Raw genomic sequence first — 21724 nt, 5'->3', positions numbered from 1 at the left:
TCACCATTTGAAAACGTCTGGTCAATGGTGGCCGAGCAACTGGCTCGTCACAATACACCATTCACTGCTCATGATGAACTGTGGTATCGTGTTGAAGCTGCATGGGCAGCTGTACACGCCATCCAAGCGCTGTTTGACTCAATGCCCAGGCGTATCAAGGTCGTTATTACGGCCAGAGGTGTTTGTTGTGGGTACCGATTTCTCCGGATCTATGCACCCAAATTGCTTGAAAATGTAATCACTTATCAGTTCTAGTATAATATATTTGTCCAATGAATACCCGTTTATCATCTGCAATACTTCTTGGTGTAGCAATTTTAATGGCCAGTAGTGTGTTTTAAAACAGCAACAAGTATGTTTTAAGACATTTTATTTAAATCAGACCATTACCGGTTTCGGATTTATTACAAGTTCGTTTTCGGATGGCTGTTACAGACTTTCCTCCTTTCCTGCTGTGCCCTCATTTCGTAATCGTCGCAGGTTTTGTGTAGGTCAATGTTTTTGTTACTTATGTGAAGCTAGGCCACGTTGTATAAATTCTGAGCACGTGTGCTGCCATGAAATGTGGATAGGTGTGCGCTCAAGTGGTTTTCCGAGAATGTAACGGCACTCACATAGTGTACGCGCCAAAATGTGGAAACTTTTACATGTATAACACAAATAGGCGATTAATTCATCGTACAGAAATACACACCACTGCACAAAACCTGTAACGACTGCAAAAAGAGGCTGTGGCAGGAAACCAAGAAAATCTGTAAGGGCCCTCTGAAGATTTATTTTATTTACATAAACTGTCTTAAAACATACTTTCCGCTTGTTGCTGTTTTAAATTATTAAATTTTCTTTTTCCCTCAGGTGACAGCTCTATATTGAAAACACAAATAAAATTACTTGCGGCTTTCACAGGTATTATTTACACAGAAGATACAAGAGTGATAATTTGTAGACTGTTTATCATATGTAGAGTGTTTTCAAAACAATGTATTACATTTTGTTTGTCACTCAGAAATACTTGTATTTAACTAAAATAAAAAATAAATTTTCTGTATGGATACCGTTTCATTCAATAACAGATGAAAAATAAAGCTCAGTTTGCAACTTTGGTCTACTGTTTGTGTAATTAAAAATAATTTAACGGTTGGGAAGAAGATAACTGAGTTAATCGTTTAATACAAAGTTGACATTCTGTGTCATGGGTTCATTGATTTCAAGTATTTCCAGTAGAGTCATCTTCCTGACTTTCCCAGACACACGTTCTACGTCATATGATTGTTTTTCTATTAAAAGACGTACGGCAAAAATTGAATATCTTTCTTACTGTACAACTATTCTTAAGCTGAGAACTAGCTCTATGGCCAAAGAAACACCACACGAAAGAATTCCTTGATAATGCAATCAGTCTCATTTCGTTTGTTTCAAGAGGCTATGTTCCCGTCATAACAACTGCATCAATTAGCTCCGTAGTAGGCGTAGCAGCATACTGTGCATTGCTATTTTAAAATAGAAGCAGCACCAGTTCCATTACTACAACAATCCCTGCCCCGAGTTCATCAAGAAGTACATACCAAGAAGCACTAATACTTCATTGTCATTGTAGTTGGAGTCACGAACGATGGCAGTCGAATTTAGACTTGTTCTGCGAATCTGCGTCACGCATTCTCCGATAGGCAATGAGCTTTCAGTATTGTTCTCAGGGTTCTGCTGTAAATATCGTAGGCAATGCGAGCATTAAATCTGATCGTAACGAGTTGTTTAGGGCATTTTTATTCCATTTCTTGCGAGCTGTCACGGCTGGTGGTGATCATAAGTGACAAATTCTGCAGAAGCAAGCGAGAGACATAATTTGCAGTGTACAAGCTTTCTTCAAGCTCAGAGCACGTGTATGCACCTTGTGCGCTTGGAACGGTAACAATGCATCTCACGTCCGTGTCTCACGCTGAGCAAACCACCATCGTACGCGGATCAGACTATAGCAGTTCCATCAGAACTGAAGTCTCACAATTCATACTAATGCTGTTCTCTGCAGCCCTTCAACAAATAGCTTTGCTTAATAAATTGTTATTGGATAATCCATTCAGCTGTTTTACTACAGGTATTTAATTCGCATGATCGATTTCGAAATTATACACCTTAATCTTCCTGTGTGTTTGTGGCAATCGAGTTCAACCGAATCATTGATGTACATAAAGAAGACCAAAAACGGAATCATATCGAAAATCAATACAACAACATACCGTAAACATTAAACATGCCGTATCCTCTTTGTGTGTGTGTGTGTCTGTGTGTGTGTGTGTGTGTGTGTGTGTGTGCGCAGAATATGAATCCAAGTTAATTACACTGATCAGCCAGAACATGACCATGCGCCGCTATGACCACCTTTGGCATGGGTAACAGCGGTTACTCGTCAAGGCATGGAAGTTATGAGCCCTTGGTAGGTCGCTCAAGGTGCATAATTCCCGAAAATTCCGGGGACGGGGGAATGATGAGATCTGACGCCACGTTCAGTCACATCCCAAATGAGTTCGATCAGGTTCAGATCTGGTGAGTTGAGGGGCCAACACTCAATTGGCATTCGCCACTGTGTAACTCGAACCACTCCGTCACACTCCTGGCCTTGTGATATAGGGCATTATGTTGTTGAAAAATACAATTGCCGTCGGGAAACATGATGGTGGTGAAGGGTTGAGGTGGTCTGCAACCAGAGCACGATACTCCATGCCCCTCAATGTACCTTCAACGACCTCCACTGGATCCATGGGTGCCCACGTGAATGTTCCCAATAGTATAATGAATCATATTGGGGTTGAAGTTCTTTTCTTCCGTGTTTGCTTTAACAATATGTATGTTTTTGGATAGGGTCCGCCTTTAGCAAAACACATTTTTTGTTTTTTAACCCAAACATGTTTCACTGTAGTTGCAGCATCGTCAGTGGGCTTTTATTTTCCATCTGTTTGTATACGTGTAGCTATTAGTTTTTAAATCGTAATTACAGATATTTGAGAAACACACTAATTACGAATTCATACCTTTTTACAACATGGTGTGGTTTTTCTGATGTGTTGTGTTTCTACATTGGCCATTTTGTTCCACAGTTTTTCATCTGCAACCACTTATACCTTAAAGTAGACAAATTGTTTAAGCCGCAACGTAAGTGAAACTTTATGTAAATAGACACACACATCGAATTAAATAATTTCAGACATAGAAATAAGAAGCTTTCATATCGCAATTTTGGCTTAAACAATTTGTCTACTTTAAGGTATAAGTGGTTGCAGGTGACAAACTGTGGAACAAAACGGTCACTGTAGAAACACAACGCATCAGAAAAACTACACCATGTTGTAAAAAGGTATGAATTCGTAATTTATGTGTTTTTCAAATAACTGTAATTACGATTTAAAAAATAATAGCTACACGTATACAAACAGCAAAGAACACTCTTTATCTTTAACAGATGGAAAATAAAAGCCCACTGAAGATGCTGCAACTGCAGTGAAACATGTTTGGGTTAAAAAAACAAAAAAATGTGTTTTGCTAAAGGCGGACCTTTCCAGAAACATACATACAGTATAATGAAGACGCCACGTGTTTGACTCCATCTCGCAGTGCAGTTATCAAGGAGCTGCTCCTTTGGAAGACAACGGATTGGGGGGGAGGGGTGTCCTCCCATCCGCATAATGGAGAAGGCATCGGGATTCGCCACACCATGAAACGCTCTGCTACTGCACCAAAGTCCAGTGCCGATGGCCACGTGCCCGTTGTGTTAACACAGACGCACGCACGCGTCTTAGGCCGCGGGGCCCATCCTTAGGAGGGTCCAATTCACTCCGCGTTCAGACACGCTTGTACTCTGCCCAGCATGAAATTCTGATGTTAGTTCCGCCACAGTTCGCCGCCTGTCCTGTTTTACCAGTCTGCCCAGCCTACAAGGCCCGACGTCTTTAATGATGAGTGGCCGCCCAACCCAACGTGGCTTCACCTCGGTTTCACCACCTGTTGAACACACTCACCACAGCACACCTCGAGCACCCGACAAGTCAGGCAGTTTACGAAATGTTCGTGCCGAACCTCTGGGCCATCACAATGTGTCCTCGGTCAGACTCATAGTTCGCGCGCCTTCCGCATTCTACACACGGACATCTCGTTCACTGATACTACAAGCACCGTGCGTGTGTCAGTCAGCAGTACCTCACCATGTGACGCTGCTATCACCTGGACGTGTTTATATTCATAGTACGAGGGTCACTCCAAAAGAAATGCACACTATTTTTTTAAATCCATCTTTTATTCTACATGTTTGAAAGTTTTACAGTGTGTAGATACATCCTTTAGGAACAATATTTTCATTTCTCCACATAGTTTCCATCCCTCTCAACTGCCTTACGCCATCTTGGAACCAGCGCCTGTATACCCGCACGGTAAAATTCTGGACCAACCTGTTGGAGCCACCGTTCGGCAGCGTGCACAAGGGAGTCATCATCTTCAAACCTTGTTCCACGAAGAGAGTCTTTCACTTTCCCAAAGAGATGATAGTCACCTGGAGCCAGGTCAGGACTGTAAGGCGGGTGTTTCAGTGTTGTCCATCCGAGTTTTGTCATCGCTTCCATGGTTTTTTGACTGACATGTGGTTGTGCATTGTCGTGCAACAGCAAAACATCCTGCTTTTGCCGATGTGGTCGATCACGACTCACTCGAGCTTGAACTTTCTTCAGTGTCGTCACATATGCATCAGAATTTATGGTGGTTCCACTTGGCACGATGTCCACAAACAAGATTCATTCAGAATCGAAAAACACTGTAGCCATAACTTTTCCAGCAGAAGGTGTGGTTTTGAGTTTTCTTTTCTTGGGTGAATTTGCATGCTTCCACTTCATTGATTGCCTCTTCGTCTCTGGTGAAAAATGATGGAGCTATGTTCCATCACCTGTCACAGCTCTTCCAAGAAATTCATCTGCACCATTCTCGTACTGTTCCAAAAGTTTGCTGCGTACCGTTTTTCTTGTTTCTTTATGATCCACTGTCAACATCCTGGGAACGCACCTGAGACAAACCTTTTTTAACGCCAACACTTTCAATATTCTGCAAACACTTCCTTCCTCTATCCCAGCGTAGCGTGACAATTCGTTCACTGTGATGCGTCTGTCAGCAGTCACCAGTTCGGTAACTCTCTGCACATTGTCTGGAGTGTGTGCAGTACGATGCCTGCCGCTGCGAGGACAATCCTCAATATTGCCGTGCCCGCTTTCATCACGTAACCTGCTTGCCCATCGACTAACCGTACTGCGATCGACAGCAGCATCTCCATACACCTTTTTCAACCTCTTGTGGATGCTTGCCACTGTCTCGCTTCCACAGCACAGGAATTCAGTGACAGCACGTTGCTTCTGACGAACGTCAAGTGTAGCAGCCATCTTGAAGACATGCTGTGACGGCGCCACTCACGGGAACAGGTTGAACTAAGTTTGAAAACAAGCGGGAAGGATGTATCTACACACTGTAAAACTTTCGCACATGCAGAATGAAAACTGTATTTTTGCAAAAATAGTGTGCATTTCGTTTGGAGTGACCCTCGTAGGTCGGTGGTCATAATGTTCCGGGTGATCAGCGTACATGCCTACCCAGAGAGAACTAGCTGTTCGATTAATTTCCCCCACGAACTCTCCCCTCCCTACCGTGGGTCAGTGCGTGGCTTTCAGCGATGATGTAACAGCACCGCCCTTTCCTTTGCTCAAAAGTTCTGTAGTCAGTAACTTTGTCGTTATGGTCCACGTATAGAAATGAGTATGAAGACGACTGCGAGTAGGCAGGGGGGAGCCCGGCGGTGTGTCGGGGGAGGTGACGGGTTGTGTGGCCGGCAGGTGTTCTTGCCTGTGGTGCTCGCCGCCCAAGGACCCGGCGGTCATCGTCGAGGACAACTGCTGCCGCTGCAACTACGCGGCGCTGCGGCGCATGGTGGACGTGGGCGACGTCGCCGTCGTGTACGCCACCTACCACGTCGACGTCGGCGAGACGCCCTTCTTCGTCGCCGTCGACTACACCAAGCGCAAGGTCGTCATCAGCATACGAGGCACCCTGTCGCTCCAGGTGAGAGACACACACACTTCCTCACAGCTCGCAGGTGTGCGCCGACAACTCTGTGTCACGCATGTCTCGTTGTTACCTTCAGCCCGGATACAGGTGTGATGCAGCCCTACCTTATCATGCGCACGTCTCTTTACCTCCGCCTAACTTCTGCAACCTGCATCCATTTGAACCCAGTTAATCTCCCTCTACCACTTTTAACCTCCACACACTTCCTATCCCTCCTTGATGCCTCAGCATGCGTCCTCTCAATCGGTCCCTTCTTTTAGCCAAGTCACAACACAAATTTCTATTTCCCGCAACTCGGTTAGTTACGTCCTCATTGCTTATTCTCTCTACTCGTCTAACATTCAACATTATTCTGTGGCATCTCATATCAAAAGCTATTGTCTTGGCTGCTTATTGGTTATGTGCAAGCAAATACTCCCCACAAACTCCTTGAGAAAAGATGTCTTACCACTTAAAATACAGGGTTGTCCATTGATAGTGACAGAGCCAAATATCTCACGAAATAAGCGTCAGACGAAAAAAACTACAAAGAACGAAACTTGAAGGGGGAAACCAGATGGCGCTATGGTTGGCCCGCTAGAAGGCGCTGCCATAGGTCAAAGGGATATCAACTGCGTTCTTTTAAATAGGAACCACCATATTTTATTACATATTCGTGTAATACGTAAAGAAATATGAATCTTTTAGTTGGACCACATTTTTCGCTTTGTGATAGATGGCGCTGTAATAGTCACCAACGTATAAGTACGTGGTATCACGTAACATTCCGCCAGTGCGGACGGTATTTGCTTAGTGATACCTCACCCGTGTTAAAATGGACCGTTTACCAATTGCGGAATAGGTCGATATCGTGTTGATGTATGACATTGTGATGAAAATGCCCAACGGGCGTGTGCTATGTATGCTGCTCGGTATCCTGGACGACATCATCCAAGTGTCCGGACCGTTCGCCGGATAGTCATGTTATTTAAGGAAACAGCAAGTGTTCAGCCACATGCGAAACGTCAACCACGACCTGCAACAAATGATGATGCCCAAGTAGGTGGCTAATCCGCCACATCAGCAGCAGACAAATTGCGCGAGAATCGGGAATCTCGAAAACGTCGATATTGAGAATGTTAAATCAACATCGATTGCACCCGTACCCTATTTCTATGCACCAGGAATTGTATGGCGACGACTTTGAACGTCGTGTACAGTTCTGCCACTGGGCACAAGAGAAATTACGGGACGATGACAGATTTCTTGGACGCGTTCTATTTAGAGACGAAGCGTCATTCACCAATAGCGGTAACGTAAACCGGCATAATATGCACTATTCCGCAACGGAAAATCCACGATGGCTGCGACAAGTGGAACATCAGCGACCTTGGCGGATTAATGGTGCGGCATTGTGGGAGGAAGGATAATTGGCCCCCATTTTATCGATGTCAATCTAAATTGTGCAATGTGTGCTGGTTTCCTACGTAATGTTCTACCGATGTTATTACAAGATGTTTCACTGCATGACAGAATGGCGATGTATTTCCAACATGATGGATGTCCGGCATATAGCTCATGTGCGGTTGAAGCGGTATTGAATAGCATATTTCATGACAGGTGGATTGGTCGTCGAAGCGCGTTCACCGTATCTGACATTCCCGGATTTCTTTCTGTAAGGAAAGTTGAAGGATATTTGCTATCGTAATCCACCGACAACGCCTGACAACATGGGTCAGCGCATTGTCAATGCATGTGCCAACAGTACGGAAGGGGAATTACTCGCTGTTGAGAGGAATGTCGTTACACGTATTTCCAAATGCATTGAGGTTGGCGGACATTATTTTGAGCATTTAATGCATTAATGTGGTATTTACAGGTAATCATGCTGTAACAGCATACGTTTTCAGAAATGATAAGTTCACAAAGGTACATGTGTCACATTTGAACAACCGAAAATGTCCAAACGTTAACCTAAAAAGCCTACCTGTTACCAACTGTTCGTCTAAAATCGTGAGCCATATGTTGGTGACTATTACAGCGCCATCTATCACAAAGAGAAAAAAGTGGTCCAACTTAAACATTCGTATTTCTTTACTTACTACTCGAATATGTAATAAAAATGGGGGTTCCTATTTTGAAAAACGAAGTTGATATTCGTTTGACCTATGGCAGCGCCATCTAGCGGGCCAACCATAGCGCCATCTGGTTTCCCCCTTCAAGTTTGACAAGTTTAGTTCTTTGTAGTTTTTTCGTTTGACGCTTATTTGGTGAGATATTTAGCCCTGTCACGATCAATGGACCACCCTGTATACATGGTGGAGAAAAATTGTGTCACGAAATTTTAACCCTGGATAGCTGATGCAAGTAGGAACCAAAATTACTAACGTTGTGTAGGTCGGCAACACACAATTTTCAAACTACAGAAAGTTCGCGCCAAGTGCTCCGATTGGCCGCGGGATTGCCCTGTTGCCGGATGCTCAGGACAACGCATGCCTTGCCTGCGATGTATCCGAGGCGGGCCGCACGCTCGGTGGTAGCGCGCCAGCCTCCCACTCTGGGGACCAGGGAGCGACTCTCTGGAGTCCCGACACATCCGTTGTAGGTTCATGATAAGACGTACCGAGAACAAACCTGTCGACAGCTGTTAGTTCACGTACAGAAAGTCTTTTACAAATTGTGTCGGCCCGAAAAATGGTCTTTTCAGTACGAGGACATTGTTTACTTAAAGCATGTACTCGAACTGGCTACCCTCAGACGAGACACAACCTTGATAATGTCGAACGGTGTTTTGACGAACTCTTTCAAAGATTCCTGGCATTGCCCTGATGTGATTGGCGGCATGCTGAATGCGATCCATTAATTCATCTTCGTTTCTATGTGTTTCGCGTCTGGGTGGGTGAACTAGAACCTTGAAAAATCCTCACAGGAAAAAGTTCGGTGGCGTGAGGTCTCTTGATTGCGGAGGCATCTCCTACGAACACCTCTGCTAATTATTCGACCGTCGAAGAGTTTATTTAAATATCCATGCACACTACAACTGTTATATGCGGGCGCCCAATCATGCTACAACCACATGCGTAGCCTTATTTCCAGCGAACATCATCCACAAGACCAGGTAGAGTTTCTTACAAAAAGTGATTTGCCCTGCTAAGTCGAGGAGGTAGACGGACTGGCCCAATCAGATGGTCATCCACAATGCCTGCCCAAATGTTGAGCGAAAATCGTTCCTCGCGTCTGTGGACGTACGTGACGTGAGGATTTCCCCTTGCCCAGTAATGAACGTTTCGAATGTTGTAAAGGCCATCCCGATGGATGGTGCACTCTCGGTAAACACCACCATCGCGCAGAAGTCGGAATCTCGAGCAACACGTCGCAGAAATCACCGGCAAAAATCTAACCTATGTTCATAGTCCGCCACAGGATTTACGTCTTGGACAGGATGGAAACTAAATGGATGCTGGCTGTCATCCCTCAAAACTTCCCCGACTAACCGATGAATGACCCCCATGTCGTGTCCAACCGCTCAAGTACTTGTCGTAGGTGCTTCTTCGAAGCGTTTGAGAACAGTTTCTTCAAATGCCGCATTCCGCCGTGTTCGAGGTCTTCCAGCGTTACCATGATAACCCACTAACGAACCAGTTTCGCCAAGTCGCCGGTAAAATGCCTGTAAACGATTGCGGGTGTGGGTGGCGCCTTGCTGGGTACTGTTCCTCATACAATCGTCGTGCTCCATGCGCATTACCGTCGGCTAGTCCATAAACAAAAATCATATCTCGTAGTTCTTCAAACGAATACAGTGCTGCCATGCTTACTGTATGACTAAATCGCAGGTGTCGTGTGTGTGTACCGAAGCGAAGCTTACGTGTGAATGCTTGTGATGTGAGGTGGAGACAAACAGCAAGACCCATTCGACACGTGTGAGTATCACGGTAGGGCAGTGCAGGGCGAGGGACGTTTGTATGTGTGAACCGACAACCATAGCACTGCCCGTCAACCGAAGAATGGCTATAGGGCAATCCCACGGCCAATCGGAGCGCGTGGCGCCAAGTTTCCGTGCGTTGTAGACCTGCACAATGTAAATAATTTTTGTTCCTACTGGCATGAGCTATCCAGGGTTAAAATTTTTCTCCACCTACGTATATACACTCCTGGAAATTGAAATAAGAACACCGTGAATTCATTGTCCCAGGAAGGGGAAACTTTATTGACACATTCCTGGGGTCAGATACATCACATGATCACACTGACAGAACCACAGGCACATAGACACAGGCAACAGAGCATGCACAATGTCGGCACTAGTACAGTGTATATCCACCTTTCGCAGCAATGCAGGCTGCTATTCTCCCATGGAGACGATCGTAGAGATGCTGGATGTAGTCCTGTGGAACGGCTTGCCATGCCATTTCCACCTGGCGCCTCAGTTGGACCAGCGTTCGTGCTGGACGTGCAGACCGCGTGAGACGACGCTTCATCCAGTCCCAAACATGCTCAATGGGGGACACATCCGGAGATCTTGCTGGCCAGGGTAGTTGACTTACACCTTCTAGAGCACGTTGGGTGGCACGGGATACATGCGGACGTGCATTGTCCTGTTGGAACAGCACGTTCCCTTGCCGGTCTAGGAATGGTAGAACGATGGGTTCGATGACGGTTTGGATGAACCGTGCACTATTCAGTGTCCCCTCGACGATCACCAGTAGTGTACGGCCAGTGTAGGAGATCGCTCCCCACACCATGATGCCGGGTGTTGGCCCTGTGTGCCTCGGTCGTATGCAGTCCTGATTGTGGCGCTCACCTGCACGGCGCCAAACACGCATTCGACCATCATTGGCACCAAGGCAGAAGCGACTCTCATCGCTGAAGACGACACGTCTCCATTCGTCCCTCCATTCACGCCTGTCGCGACACCACTGCAGGCGGGCTGCACGATGTTGGGGCGTGAGCGGAAGACGGCCTAACGGTGTGCGGGACCGTAGCCCAGCTTCATGGAGACGGTTGCGAATGGTCCTCGCCGATACCCCAGGAGCAACAGTGTCCCTAATTTGCTGGGAAGTGGCGGTGCGGTCCCCTACGGCACTGCGTAGGATCCTACGGTCTTGGCGTGCATCCGTGCGTCGCTGCGGTCCGGTCCCAGGTCGACGGGCACGTGCACCTTCCGCCGACCACTGGCGACAACATCGATGTACTGTGGAGACCTCACGCCCCACGTGTTGAGCAATTCGGCGGTACGTCCACCCGGCCTCCCGCATGCCCACTATACGCCCTCGCTCAAAGTCCGTCAACTGCACATACGGTTCACGTCCACGCTGTCGCGGCATGCTACCAGTGTTGAAGACTGCGATGGAGCTGCGTATGCCACGGTAAACTGGCTGACACTGACGGCGGCGGTGCACAAATGCTGCGCAGCTAGCGCCATTCGACGGCCAACACCGCGGTTCCTGGTGTGTCCGCTGTGCCGTGCGTGTGATCATTGCTTGTACAGCCCTCTCGCAGTGCCCGGAGCAAGTATGGTGGGTCTGACACACCGGTGTCAATGTGTTCTTTTTTCCATTTCCAGGAGTGTACATATTAGATGTTGACAAATTCCCCTTCTTCATAAACGCTTTTCTTGCTACAGCCACTTTGTATTTTATATCTTGTCTCACGCGGCCATCATCATTTACTGTGGTGCCCAAATAAAACTCTTCTGGTACTTTTACTGTAATGTTTCAGAATCTACGTTTAATTTGTTTAACTACCTTACCACTGTTTTACATTCGTTGACATTTATCTTACAGTGACTTGTGAGGAAATCTTTCAAACCACAGGATTTCTCCCAACATCAGTGTTCCATATTCTGACAAATGATTTGAAGAAGAAAAAAAATTCTGCGAGATAGATCTCACACTGTTTGACTGCTTAAGGGTAGCAAAACCGCCTGAACATTGCAACAATGCTCAATCAATGATTCGGCCGTGAAGGTCGAGGGTTCTCGTACCGAATTGTCACTATTGATGAAACGTGGATTAGAGACTTTAAACCGGAGTTGAAATCACAGTGCAGTATATGGAGAGCTTTAGATTCTCCATGTCCAAAAAACTTTCGTCGCGCTCAATCAAAGCTCAAACAAATTATATTTATTTATGATCACCAAGGATCATCATGATCGAGTCCCATGTGGAGCAAATGTCACAGGTGTATTATCGTAACTTCATGTAAACCTGCGCAGAAAAATGCACAAAACCCAACCTCAGTTGCTCGAGGCTGGGCCACTCATTCTCCATGACAATGCTCGCCCGCATATCGGCAGTATTGCAGCTCAAAAACTACGTGAATACGGATGGGAAGTATTGCCGATCCTCTCTACCACCCAGACACCAGACATTGACTTGCTCCCGAAGTTGAAACAATCTATGCATGGACGTCTTTATCTTTCTCTGGAAGAGCTTTCTACCATCATTACCCGAGCCATTAGACAGATGAACAGAAATGGTGTCCTAAATGAAAAAATAGAGCTTCCAAAACGTTGGGATTCAGTCATAGAGAAGGAGGGACAGACTACACTGAAGGACTGTAAAGATATACTGAAAAAAGTAAACGTGTAACTAAAAAAATTAGTCTGCACTATTTATGAAAAGTCCTTCATATGAGTGAAAGTCCTAATCTGGTTGATGGACGCTTCTGAGAAACTCTTAAGTCCAGTTCCGAAGTGAAGGACTGATTGACAGCTGGCGGTCGTCGAAGACTGGCTGCAAGTAGTTGTCAGCTGGTGGGCTACCTGAGCAGAAAGCAGTCCGCCTGCTCCGGAAGTGGAACTGCCGATTCGCTCTCCAGCCAACTCTGTGTGGTGTGCAGCCCACGTAAATACCTGGCTGGTGGAATCAAATCGAATAACGCTCGATTTCCGCACTTGTGACTGGCGACGCAAAGTAGGGAGACAAAGGTATCTCCCTTTCTAAGCCACCCAGCTGTAGCCATACGTCGTCTCGCCACTTAACGCCAGCTGTGCCGGCAACCCGAATAACACTGCTGTACAACGTGGAGCGCCTGTTCCTCGTGGGAAACTGCAGGGCGCATCCCTGTGAACGGTGTCACAATCCATACTTCATTAGACACTGCAGAGGGGACTGGAATGTAATCCAGGACACTGGCGCAAAGGCTGGTGAAGAGCAGCGTTACTGCACAACCTCTCCTTCTCCCGCAGCTAAAACAGTCGTGGACAAAATTGTATCCACTACCAGGATACGAGTGATTCAGTAGGCGGTCGAGATACAAGCAGCATCATGGAAGTAACCGATTTTGTGACTTTTACGAGTTCCTAATCAGGAGCGAATTTTATATCATCTGTGTGCTTTAATAGTTTAGTTTCTTCAGTTTCTAAGTGTTTATTTACGATCTAATAGCCACAGTTCTCGCGCTTCCGTTGGCGTCGGAATGTAAACCAATTTTGTGATATATTACAAGTTCCTAATCAGACGCGAATTATTTACTTTCACCTGAGTGCTTCAGTAGTTAGGTTTTTGAATCTCTGCGTATTAATGTAATTTATTGGACACAGTTCCTGCGTTTTCGTCAGGGTCTACAGTAGAGTTGCGCAGCACTTGCCGAAAGTCCGTTTATCTGCGTAGTTTAGTTTTTTAGTATAGACAGGGACTGCGATTGTTGTGTGCGGATGCGAGCCGAGTGACACTTGGCTCTCAGCTTCAGGCTGTGATGGCTCTGGTTACACAGCTTGAGGCTGCAGTCGGTGGGCCGGCCGTGGGGATCCAACGGACGTCCAGCACGTCCGAGTCCTCCGATCGGTCCTCACCGGTGGCCAACCCAGTTACGGCTCACACTGGGATTGACCCCTCACCTATGGTCGACTGCGAGGTCGCCCCAGGGCGTAGCACGCAGCGAAAGACTTCCCAGGTGGCCGCACGTAAGGCCTTTCTGGTTTGTCTGACAAACAGGTTCCTGGCGCTGTCTGTGGCTGACACTGTCGCTGAGCCAGATGCCTTCGCCTGTTCTGTTTCAGAGGAAACCTCTTAGTCTGCAGGATCCGTGCAATCACAGAGGGTGGGATTATTGGTAGTTGGGAGCTCCAACGTTAGGGGCGTTATGGGGCCCCTTAGGGACTTGACTGACAAGAGAGGGTAAGAAAACCAATGTGCACTCCGTGTGCATACTGGGTGCAGTCATTCGAGATGTGGAAAGGGTCCTCCCAGATGCCATAAAAAACACAGGGTGCAGCCAACTGCAGGTGGTTGCTCACGTCAGTACCAACGATGTGTGTCACTTTGGATCTGAAACGGTTCTCTCTGGTTTCGAGCGGCTAACAGAAGTGGTAAAGGCTGCCAGTCTTGCTTGAAAGATGAAAGCAGAGCTGACCATCTGCAGCATTGTCGACAGGAGCGATTGCGGACCTCTGGTACAGAGCCGAGTGGAGGGTCTGGATCAGAGGCTCAGACGGTTCCTCGACTTGCGCCAACGGGTGGTTGGGTTTCGGGTTCCGCTGAATAGTTCAGGTGTCCATTACACGCAGGAGGCGGCTACACGGGTAGAAAGGGCTGTGTGGCGTGGACTGGGCGGATTTTTAGGCTAGAGGGTCTCGGGAAAACACAAGAAGGGCTTCGGTCACAAAGGGTGCGGAAGAACGTAGATACAGGAACCATCGGTATAACAGTTGTAAATTGTCGTATCTGTGTTGGGAAAGTACCAGAGCTCCAAGCGCTAATAGAAAGCACTGATGCTCAAATCATTATAGGCACTGAAAGCTTGGTAAAGCCGGATATAAGCTCAGCCGAAATTTTCGCGAAGAACCTAACGGTGTTCCGGAAGGATAGGCTAAATACGGTTGGCGGTGGCGTGTATGTTGCCGTTAGAAGTAGTTTATCTTCTCGCGAAATTGAAGTAGATAGTTCCTGTGAGGCAGTATGGACAGAGGTCATTGTTGGCAACCGGAATCAAATAATAATTGGATCCTTTTACCGACGTCCCAATTCAGATGATACAATTGCTTAAGATTCAAAGAAAACTTGAGTTTGATTTCAAACACGCACCCTACTCATACGATTATAGTTGGCGGTGATTTTAATTTACCCTCGATATGTTGGCGAAAATACATGTTTAATTCCGGAAGTACGCATAAACATCATCCGAACTTGTGCCAAACGCATCCTCTGAAAATTATTTCGAGCAGTTAGTTCATGAGCCCACGCGAATAGTAAACGGTTGGAAAATACACTTAATCTCTTAGAAACAAGTAATCCGGAGTTAAAAACGAGCATCAAAACAGATACAGAGGTTTGTGAACACAGGGTTGTCGTAGTGAAAGTGAATATCATAACCCACAAATCCTCCAAAAATAAACCAAAAATATACATATTAAAAAAATCGGATAAAAATTCACTTGATGCCTTCCCGAAAGGCAATCTCCACTCCTTCCAAATTAATAACATGAGTGTAGACCAGATATGGCTTGAATTCAAAGAAATGGTATCGGCAGCAGTTGGCAGATTTATACCAAATAAATTAACAAATGACGAAGCTGATCCTCCTTGGTACACAAAGCAGGTCAAACACTGGTGCCTAAAAACAACGTAACAAACATGCCAAATTTAAACAGACACAAAATGCCAAATTTAAACAGACGCAAAATCCCGAAGATTGGTGATCTCTTACAGAAGCTCGAAATGTAGCGCTGAGGTCAGTGCGAAATGCTTATAACAGTTTTCACAACGAAACTTTGTCTCGAAACCTGGCAGAAAATCCAAAAAGATTCTGGTCGTATGTGAAGTATGTTAGCGGCAAGAAACAATCAATGCCTTCTCTGAGCAATGGCAATGGAAATACTATCGAAGACAGTGCTGCCAAAGCAGAGTTGCTAAACAGAGCCATCCGAAAAGCTTTCACAAAAGAAGACGAAGTAAATGTTCCAAAAATCGAATCAAGAACAGCTGCCAACATGAGTAACGTAGAAGTAAATATCATCGGAGTTGTGAAGCAAATTAAATCACTTAATAAAAGCAAGTCTTCTGGTCCAGACTGTATACTAATCAGGTTCCTTTCAGAGTATTGGCTCCATATTTAACAATCATATACAACTGTTCGCTCCACGAAAGATCCGTATCCAAAGACTGGAAAGTTGCACAGTTCATACAAATATTCAAGAAAGGTAGTAGGAGTAATCCACTTAATTACAGGCCCATATCGTTAACGTCGATATGCAGCAGGATTTTAGAACATATATTGTGTTCGAACATTATGACTTACCCCGAAGAAAACGGTCTATTCACACAGTCAACATGGGTTTAGAAAACATCGTTCCTGTGTAACACAACTACCTCTTTATTCGCTTGAAGTGTTGAGTGGTATTGACAAGGGTTTTCAGGTCGATTCCGTATTTCTGGATTTCCGGAAGGTTTTTGACACTGTACCACACAAGCGGCTTTAGTGAAATAGCGTTCTTGTGGAGTATCGTCTCAGTTATTGACTGCATTTGTGACTTCCTGTCAGAGAGGTCACTGTTCGTAGAAATTGACGGAAAGTCATCGAGTAAAACAGAAGTGACTTCTGGCGTTCCACAATGTAGTGTTATAGGCTCTTTCCTGTTCCTTATTTATATAAACTATTTGGGAGACAATCTGGTGAAATTATCTGAGGACAACACTCTTTGATGATGACCAAATTCTTATAGCTGGCAGTGATGATGTCCTTCGAAGTCCCATTTATAAATCAAATCCACTCCTGGAAATGGAAAAAAGAACACATTGACACCGGTGTGTCAGACCCACCATACTTGCTCCGGACACTGCGAGAGGGCTGTACAAGCAATGATCACACGCACGGCACAGCGGACACACCAGGAACCGCGGTGTTGGCCGTCGAATGGCGCTAGCTGCGCAGCATTTGTGCACCGCCGCCGTCAGTGTCAGCCAGTTTGCCGTGGCATACGGAGCTCCATCGCAGTCTTTAACACTGGTAGCATGCCGCGACAGCGTGGACGTGAACCGTATGTGCAGTTGACGGACTTTGAGCGAGGGCGTATAGTGGGCATGCGGGAGGCCGGGTGGACGTACCGCCGAATTGCTCAACACGTGGGGCGTGAGGTCTCCACAGTACATCGATGTTGTCGCCAGTGGTCGGCGGAAGGTGCACGTGCCCGTCGACCTGGGACCGGACCGCAGCGACGCACGGATGCACGCCAAGACCGTAGGATCCTACGCAGTGCCGTAGGGGACCGCACCGCCACTTCCCAGCAAATTAGGGACACTGTTGCTCCTGGGGTATCGGCGAGGACCATTCGCAACCGTCTCCATGAAGCTGGGCTATGGTCCCGCACACCGTTAGGCCGTCTTCCGCTCACGCCCCAACATCGTGCAGCCCGCCTCCAGTGGTGTCGCGACAGGCGTGAATGGAGGGACGAATGGAGACGTGACGTCTTCAGCGATGAGAGTCGCTTCTGCCTTGGTGCCAATGATGGTCGTGTGCGTGTTTGGCGCCGTGCAGGTGAGCGCCACAATCAGGACTGCATACGACCGAGGCACACAGGGCCAACACCCGGCATCATGGTGTGGGGAGCGATCTCCTACACTGGCCGTACACCACTGGTGATCGTCGAGGGGACACTGAATAGTGCACGGTACATCCAAACCGTCATCGAACCCATCGTTCTACCATTCCTAGACCGGCAAGGGAACTTGCTGTTCCAACAGGACGATACACGTCCGCATGTATCCCGTGCCACCCAACGTGCTCTAGAAGGTGTAAGTCAACTACCCTGGCCAGCAAGATCTCCGGATGTGTCCCCCATTGAGCATGTTTGGGACTGGATGAAGCGTCGTCTCACGCGGTCTGCACGTCCAGCACGAACGCTGGTCCAACTGAGGCGCCAGGTGGAAATGGCATGGCAAGCCGTTCCACAGGACTACATCCAGCATCTCTACGATCGTCTCCATGGGAGAATAGCAGCCTGCATTGCTGCGAAAGGTGGATATACACTGTACTAGTGCCGACATTGTGCATGCTCTGTTGCCTGTGTCTATGTGCCTGTGGTTCTGTCAGTGTGATCATGTGATGTATCTGACCCCAGGAATGTGTCAATAAAGTTTCCCCTTCTTGGGACAATGAATTCACGGTGTTCTTATTTCAATTTCCAGGAGTGTATAACTATCAAGGATTATAACTCAATAATCTCGCCCCCCCCCCTCCACCCAAAAAAGGCGTGATTTTTAAACGTCAAGCTACGGTCCAAAGCGAAATTGTAATAAAGGAACGGAAAGTTGAGACAGCAGGTGAATTAATGTTCGCGCAAAAGATCATCTCCGTCATAAACGGGAAAGACATATTGAAAAAATTGGAACTTGTAATTACATTACTGAAAATATAAACAAAACAAAAAATAAAAAGGTAAGGAGAGAACCCGTAATAAAACTTTGCAAACCAATGGCAATACCATCTATACCTTATGACAGTGAAAGTAGCACAGCTGAAAACGAACGAAGAATGCGAGGTGTGGAAATGAGGTTTTTAATTAGTGCAGCTGGTTACGGTCTGTCCGATACTATAACAATCAAACAACAAGTAAGATAAAAAAGCATAAACTGACAGAGTAGTGTAGAAGCAAGTGAAGACATCATGTCACAAGAATGAATGAGAACAGAATACCCAAAATAATAATGAATTATCGATTAATAGGGAAAAAAACCAACACATAGATCAAGAAACAAGTGTAAAGGTCAAATACAAGCTTGTTACAGATAATAAATGCTCTGGAAACAGGGCGTAGCAAGCAGATGCGCAACACTTGAAGAAAGAAGAAGAAATACTACTACTCTTCTTACTGTATAGACTGCTAAAGAAATGTTTGAAAACATCAGCAACTGGTTCGAGACAAATAAATTACCATTAAAATTTGGCAAGACAGTGTACACACAGTTCAGTACTTGTCATAGAACTCCAGCAGCTTTTAAAAATAGTCCAGTCGAACAAGGAAACGCAAGAAAGCGGTAGTATCAAGTTTCTGAGACTACTGATAGGTTGCCGTGTTAACTGGGAACTAAGCTCCTTAGCTCACCTACTTCTACAGTACGGTTCACTAAATGTGATTTTACAATGAAGGCTGTCCTGGTTTAAGTTGCTTATTTCCACTCACTAATGAATTACAATTCCTCTTTTGGAAACATGATGTAAGTGGAAAGAGCCAGAAGTGATCTCTCCAGATAACTTGGTGTTTTGATAAATGTTCAGCAAATACAACATTCATTAAAGAGTTTCTAGTTAGCCTATATTTCTCTTTCCTCAACACTACGACCAAAATATTTCCTTACAAAGACTTCAAAGATACTCAACAACTACCGAGAACATATTCAGCGTCTTAAGAACAATGCAATGGAGATTATTCAAATAACTTTCCGTTGAGCAACTTCCTACACCCCATTGAACAGTATTTTTGCAGAAATTTAGGAACTTAATTTTTCATTATTTGGAGTCGTTTTATTATGTCACTCTTGGATAAGATGTATACCCTCAGTTAATGTGCACATTCCTTAGATCCATGTCCCGCTGGAGGCATGGAATACGAGAAATGTAAATGGGAAAAATGTAAAGAATGATGTATTGAAGCGAATCATGGTAACCATTCACACCCCGTTAAGCCTATGCATATGTAAAGTAAGTCTGGAGGGGAGTAGTTGATGTAAACAAATCCATACTTGCAGACTCCAAGGAGAACGAACGTCAACACAATACATTCGTCATCGTCGTACGGGCTCAGCACCTGATATAGTAGTATAGGCTACAACTGGGTGCACATCAGGATCACCTTTATTCGTTCAGCCGTTAATTTCGACAGCAGCGGTTACATTGCTGAAGTGCAGAGAACAGTGGCTGTTCCCTATCTTGTAGTTCTACAGGCGTTACCCATGAACAAGATTACGCAAGACCACCTGTCGTCCGTTGCATCCTGACCTATCTTTGTGCAGAGGGTGTTAGGGTGTTATCGCGCCCGGCACGTTCTCCTGTGATCTCACCCGCTGAAAACATCTGCTAATGGCTTTCTGAGTGACAGGCATGTCATCGGTCACCAGCCGCTGTGACTGATCAGTTCTGTTGTACAGTTGAAGCAGCATGAAAAGACACACCTTCATCTGTCATCCAAGTTCCCTTCGACTCGGTGGCCAGCAGCGTTAGAGCCGATGATGCTGCCAGAGGTGGCGGCTCTGTACGCCTCCGAGTCATCTACAAAGTTACTCACGTATTCTTTCTGTTGTAGTGTAAATGTGCAATAAGTACTGGCTTTTCTTTTTTTATTCTCGTGGTCAGCCAGCCATGGTAATCTGCTTTCTTGTTTCAATGTCTTCTACCTGTTTCTAGCGTCTCTCTGTGATTTTCTTGTCGTCTTTTGTTCCTTATAGTGTTTGTTGCCTTTCTGTCGATCTTGTGTGGTTTTTCCATCCTTTCGGTATTATGCTGTACGTCCCGTTTGTTTTCTTCTCTCCCTTGTGGAATTACTTTCCTAGGAACAAGGGACCGCTGCCCTAGCAGTTTGGTCCCTTCCCCCTCTTTAAACCAACCAACCAACGTTATTTCTTAGCGTCCCTGATATTTCCATTTTAATGTCCAACAGTGTACACTACCTTTGTCTGCTTGTCATTTGGATGCTGTGGAAAAGCATTGGGACACATAGATTCGGAACGGGTGGAAATGATTGTTTGACATTTGCACTACATAAAACAGATTTATTAAAAAGATTTTCAGCTCAGCAAATTACAGTTGTGTGTCCCATAATTGCCTTTATCATCAAATACATCATAAGAACAAACTGTTACGCTGAAACATGATAATTATTCAGATCAGCAGTAGCTCAAGATTATTAAACAGATCTTAATGCAATTATTGATCCAACAGCATAGAAATTGACCAAACTAAAAGTCACTTGAGTTCAATAAACAGTTATTCATAAGAGCATCAAGTAAGTTGTCTGAAGTGAAATTGTACTACAAATACCAGGATATTCATAATTCCCAGTCTTTCGGTAACGTAATTCTATAGCTGATAATTCTACGTAAGTAATAGTACCACCAAACATATTTTAGCACGTCAGTACGTTACATCGGTTGTGTTCAAAGTACCAACCAGTAATGAGCATAATCGCGTAGTCAGCATAATCTGGCTATCATATCTGGCAGCCAGATTAACATTAAAAATTATTATCAAACATAATTATCAGAAACGCTTCCTGTTGACTCAGGGATCGAGACGTGGCTGCACCATCCGTTACAGCCATGCGGATAAGATGCCTGTCATGTCGACTGCTAGTGGTACGAGGTCGTTGGGATCCAGCACGGCGGTCTGTATTACCCTCCTGAACCCACAGATTCCGTATTCTCCTAACAGTCATTGGATCTCAACCAACGCGAGCAGCAATGTCACGATACGATAAACCACAATCGCGATAGGCTACAATCCGACCTTTATCAATGTCGGAAACGTGACGGTACGCATTTCTCCTCCTTACACGAGGCATCACAACAACGTTTCACCGGGCAAAGCCGGTCAACTGCTGTTTGTGTATTAGAAATCGGTTGGAAACTTTCCTCATGTCAGCACGCTGTAGGTGTCTCCACCGTCGCCAACCTTGTGTGAATGCTCTGTAAAGCTAATCATTTGCATATCACAGCATCTTCAT

The 21724-nt window shown here is 45.7% G+C and overlaps 1 protein-coding gene across 1 annotated transcript in view; it reads left to right on the top strand.

Annotated features, from left to right (window-relative positions):
* LOC124545529 (diacylglycerol lipase-alpha) overlaps window positions 1-21724 on the top strand; it is a 454063-nt gene that overhangs the window by 163094 nt on the left and 269245 nt on the right. The window contains exon 9 of the mRNA XM_047124477.1: window positions 5859-6084. Coding sequence (XP_046980433.1) covers window positions 5859-6084 — 226 coding nt within the window. The remainder of the gene's footprint in view (window positions 1-5858; window positions 6085-21724) is intronic.

This window comes from Schistocerca americana, chromosome 8 (genome assembly GCF_021461395.2).
Source record: "Schistocerca americana isolate TAMUIC-IGC-003095 chromosome 8, iqSchAmer2.1, whole genome shotgun sequence".
Taxonomy (NCBI): Eukaryota; Metazoa; Arthropoda; class Insecta; order Orthoptera; family Acrididae; genus Schistocerca; species Schistocerca americana.
This window is presented reverse-complemented; position numbering and strand designations above follow the sequence as displayed.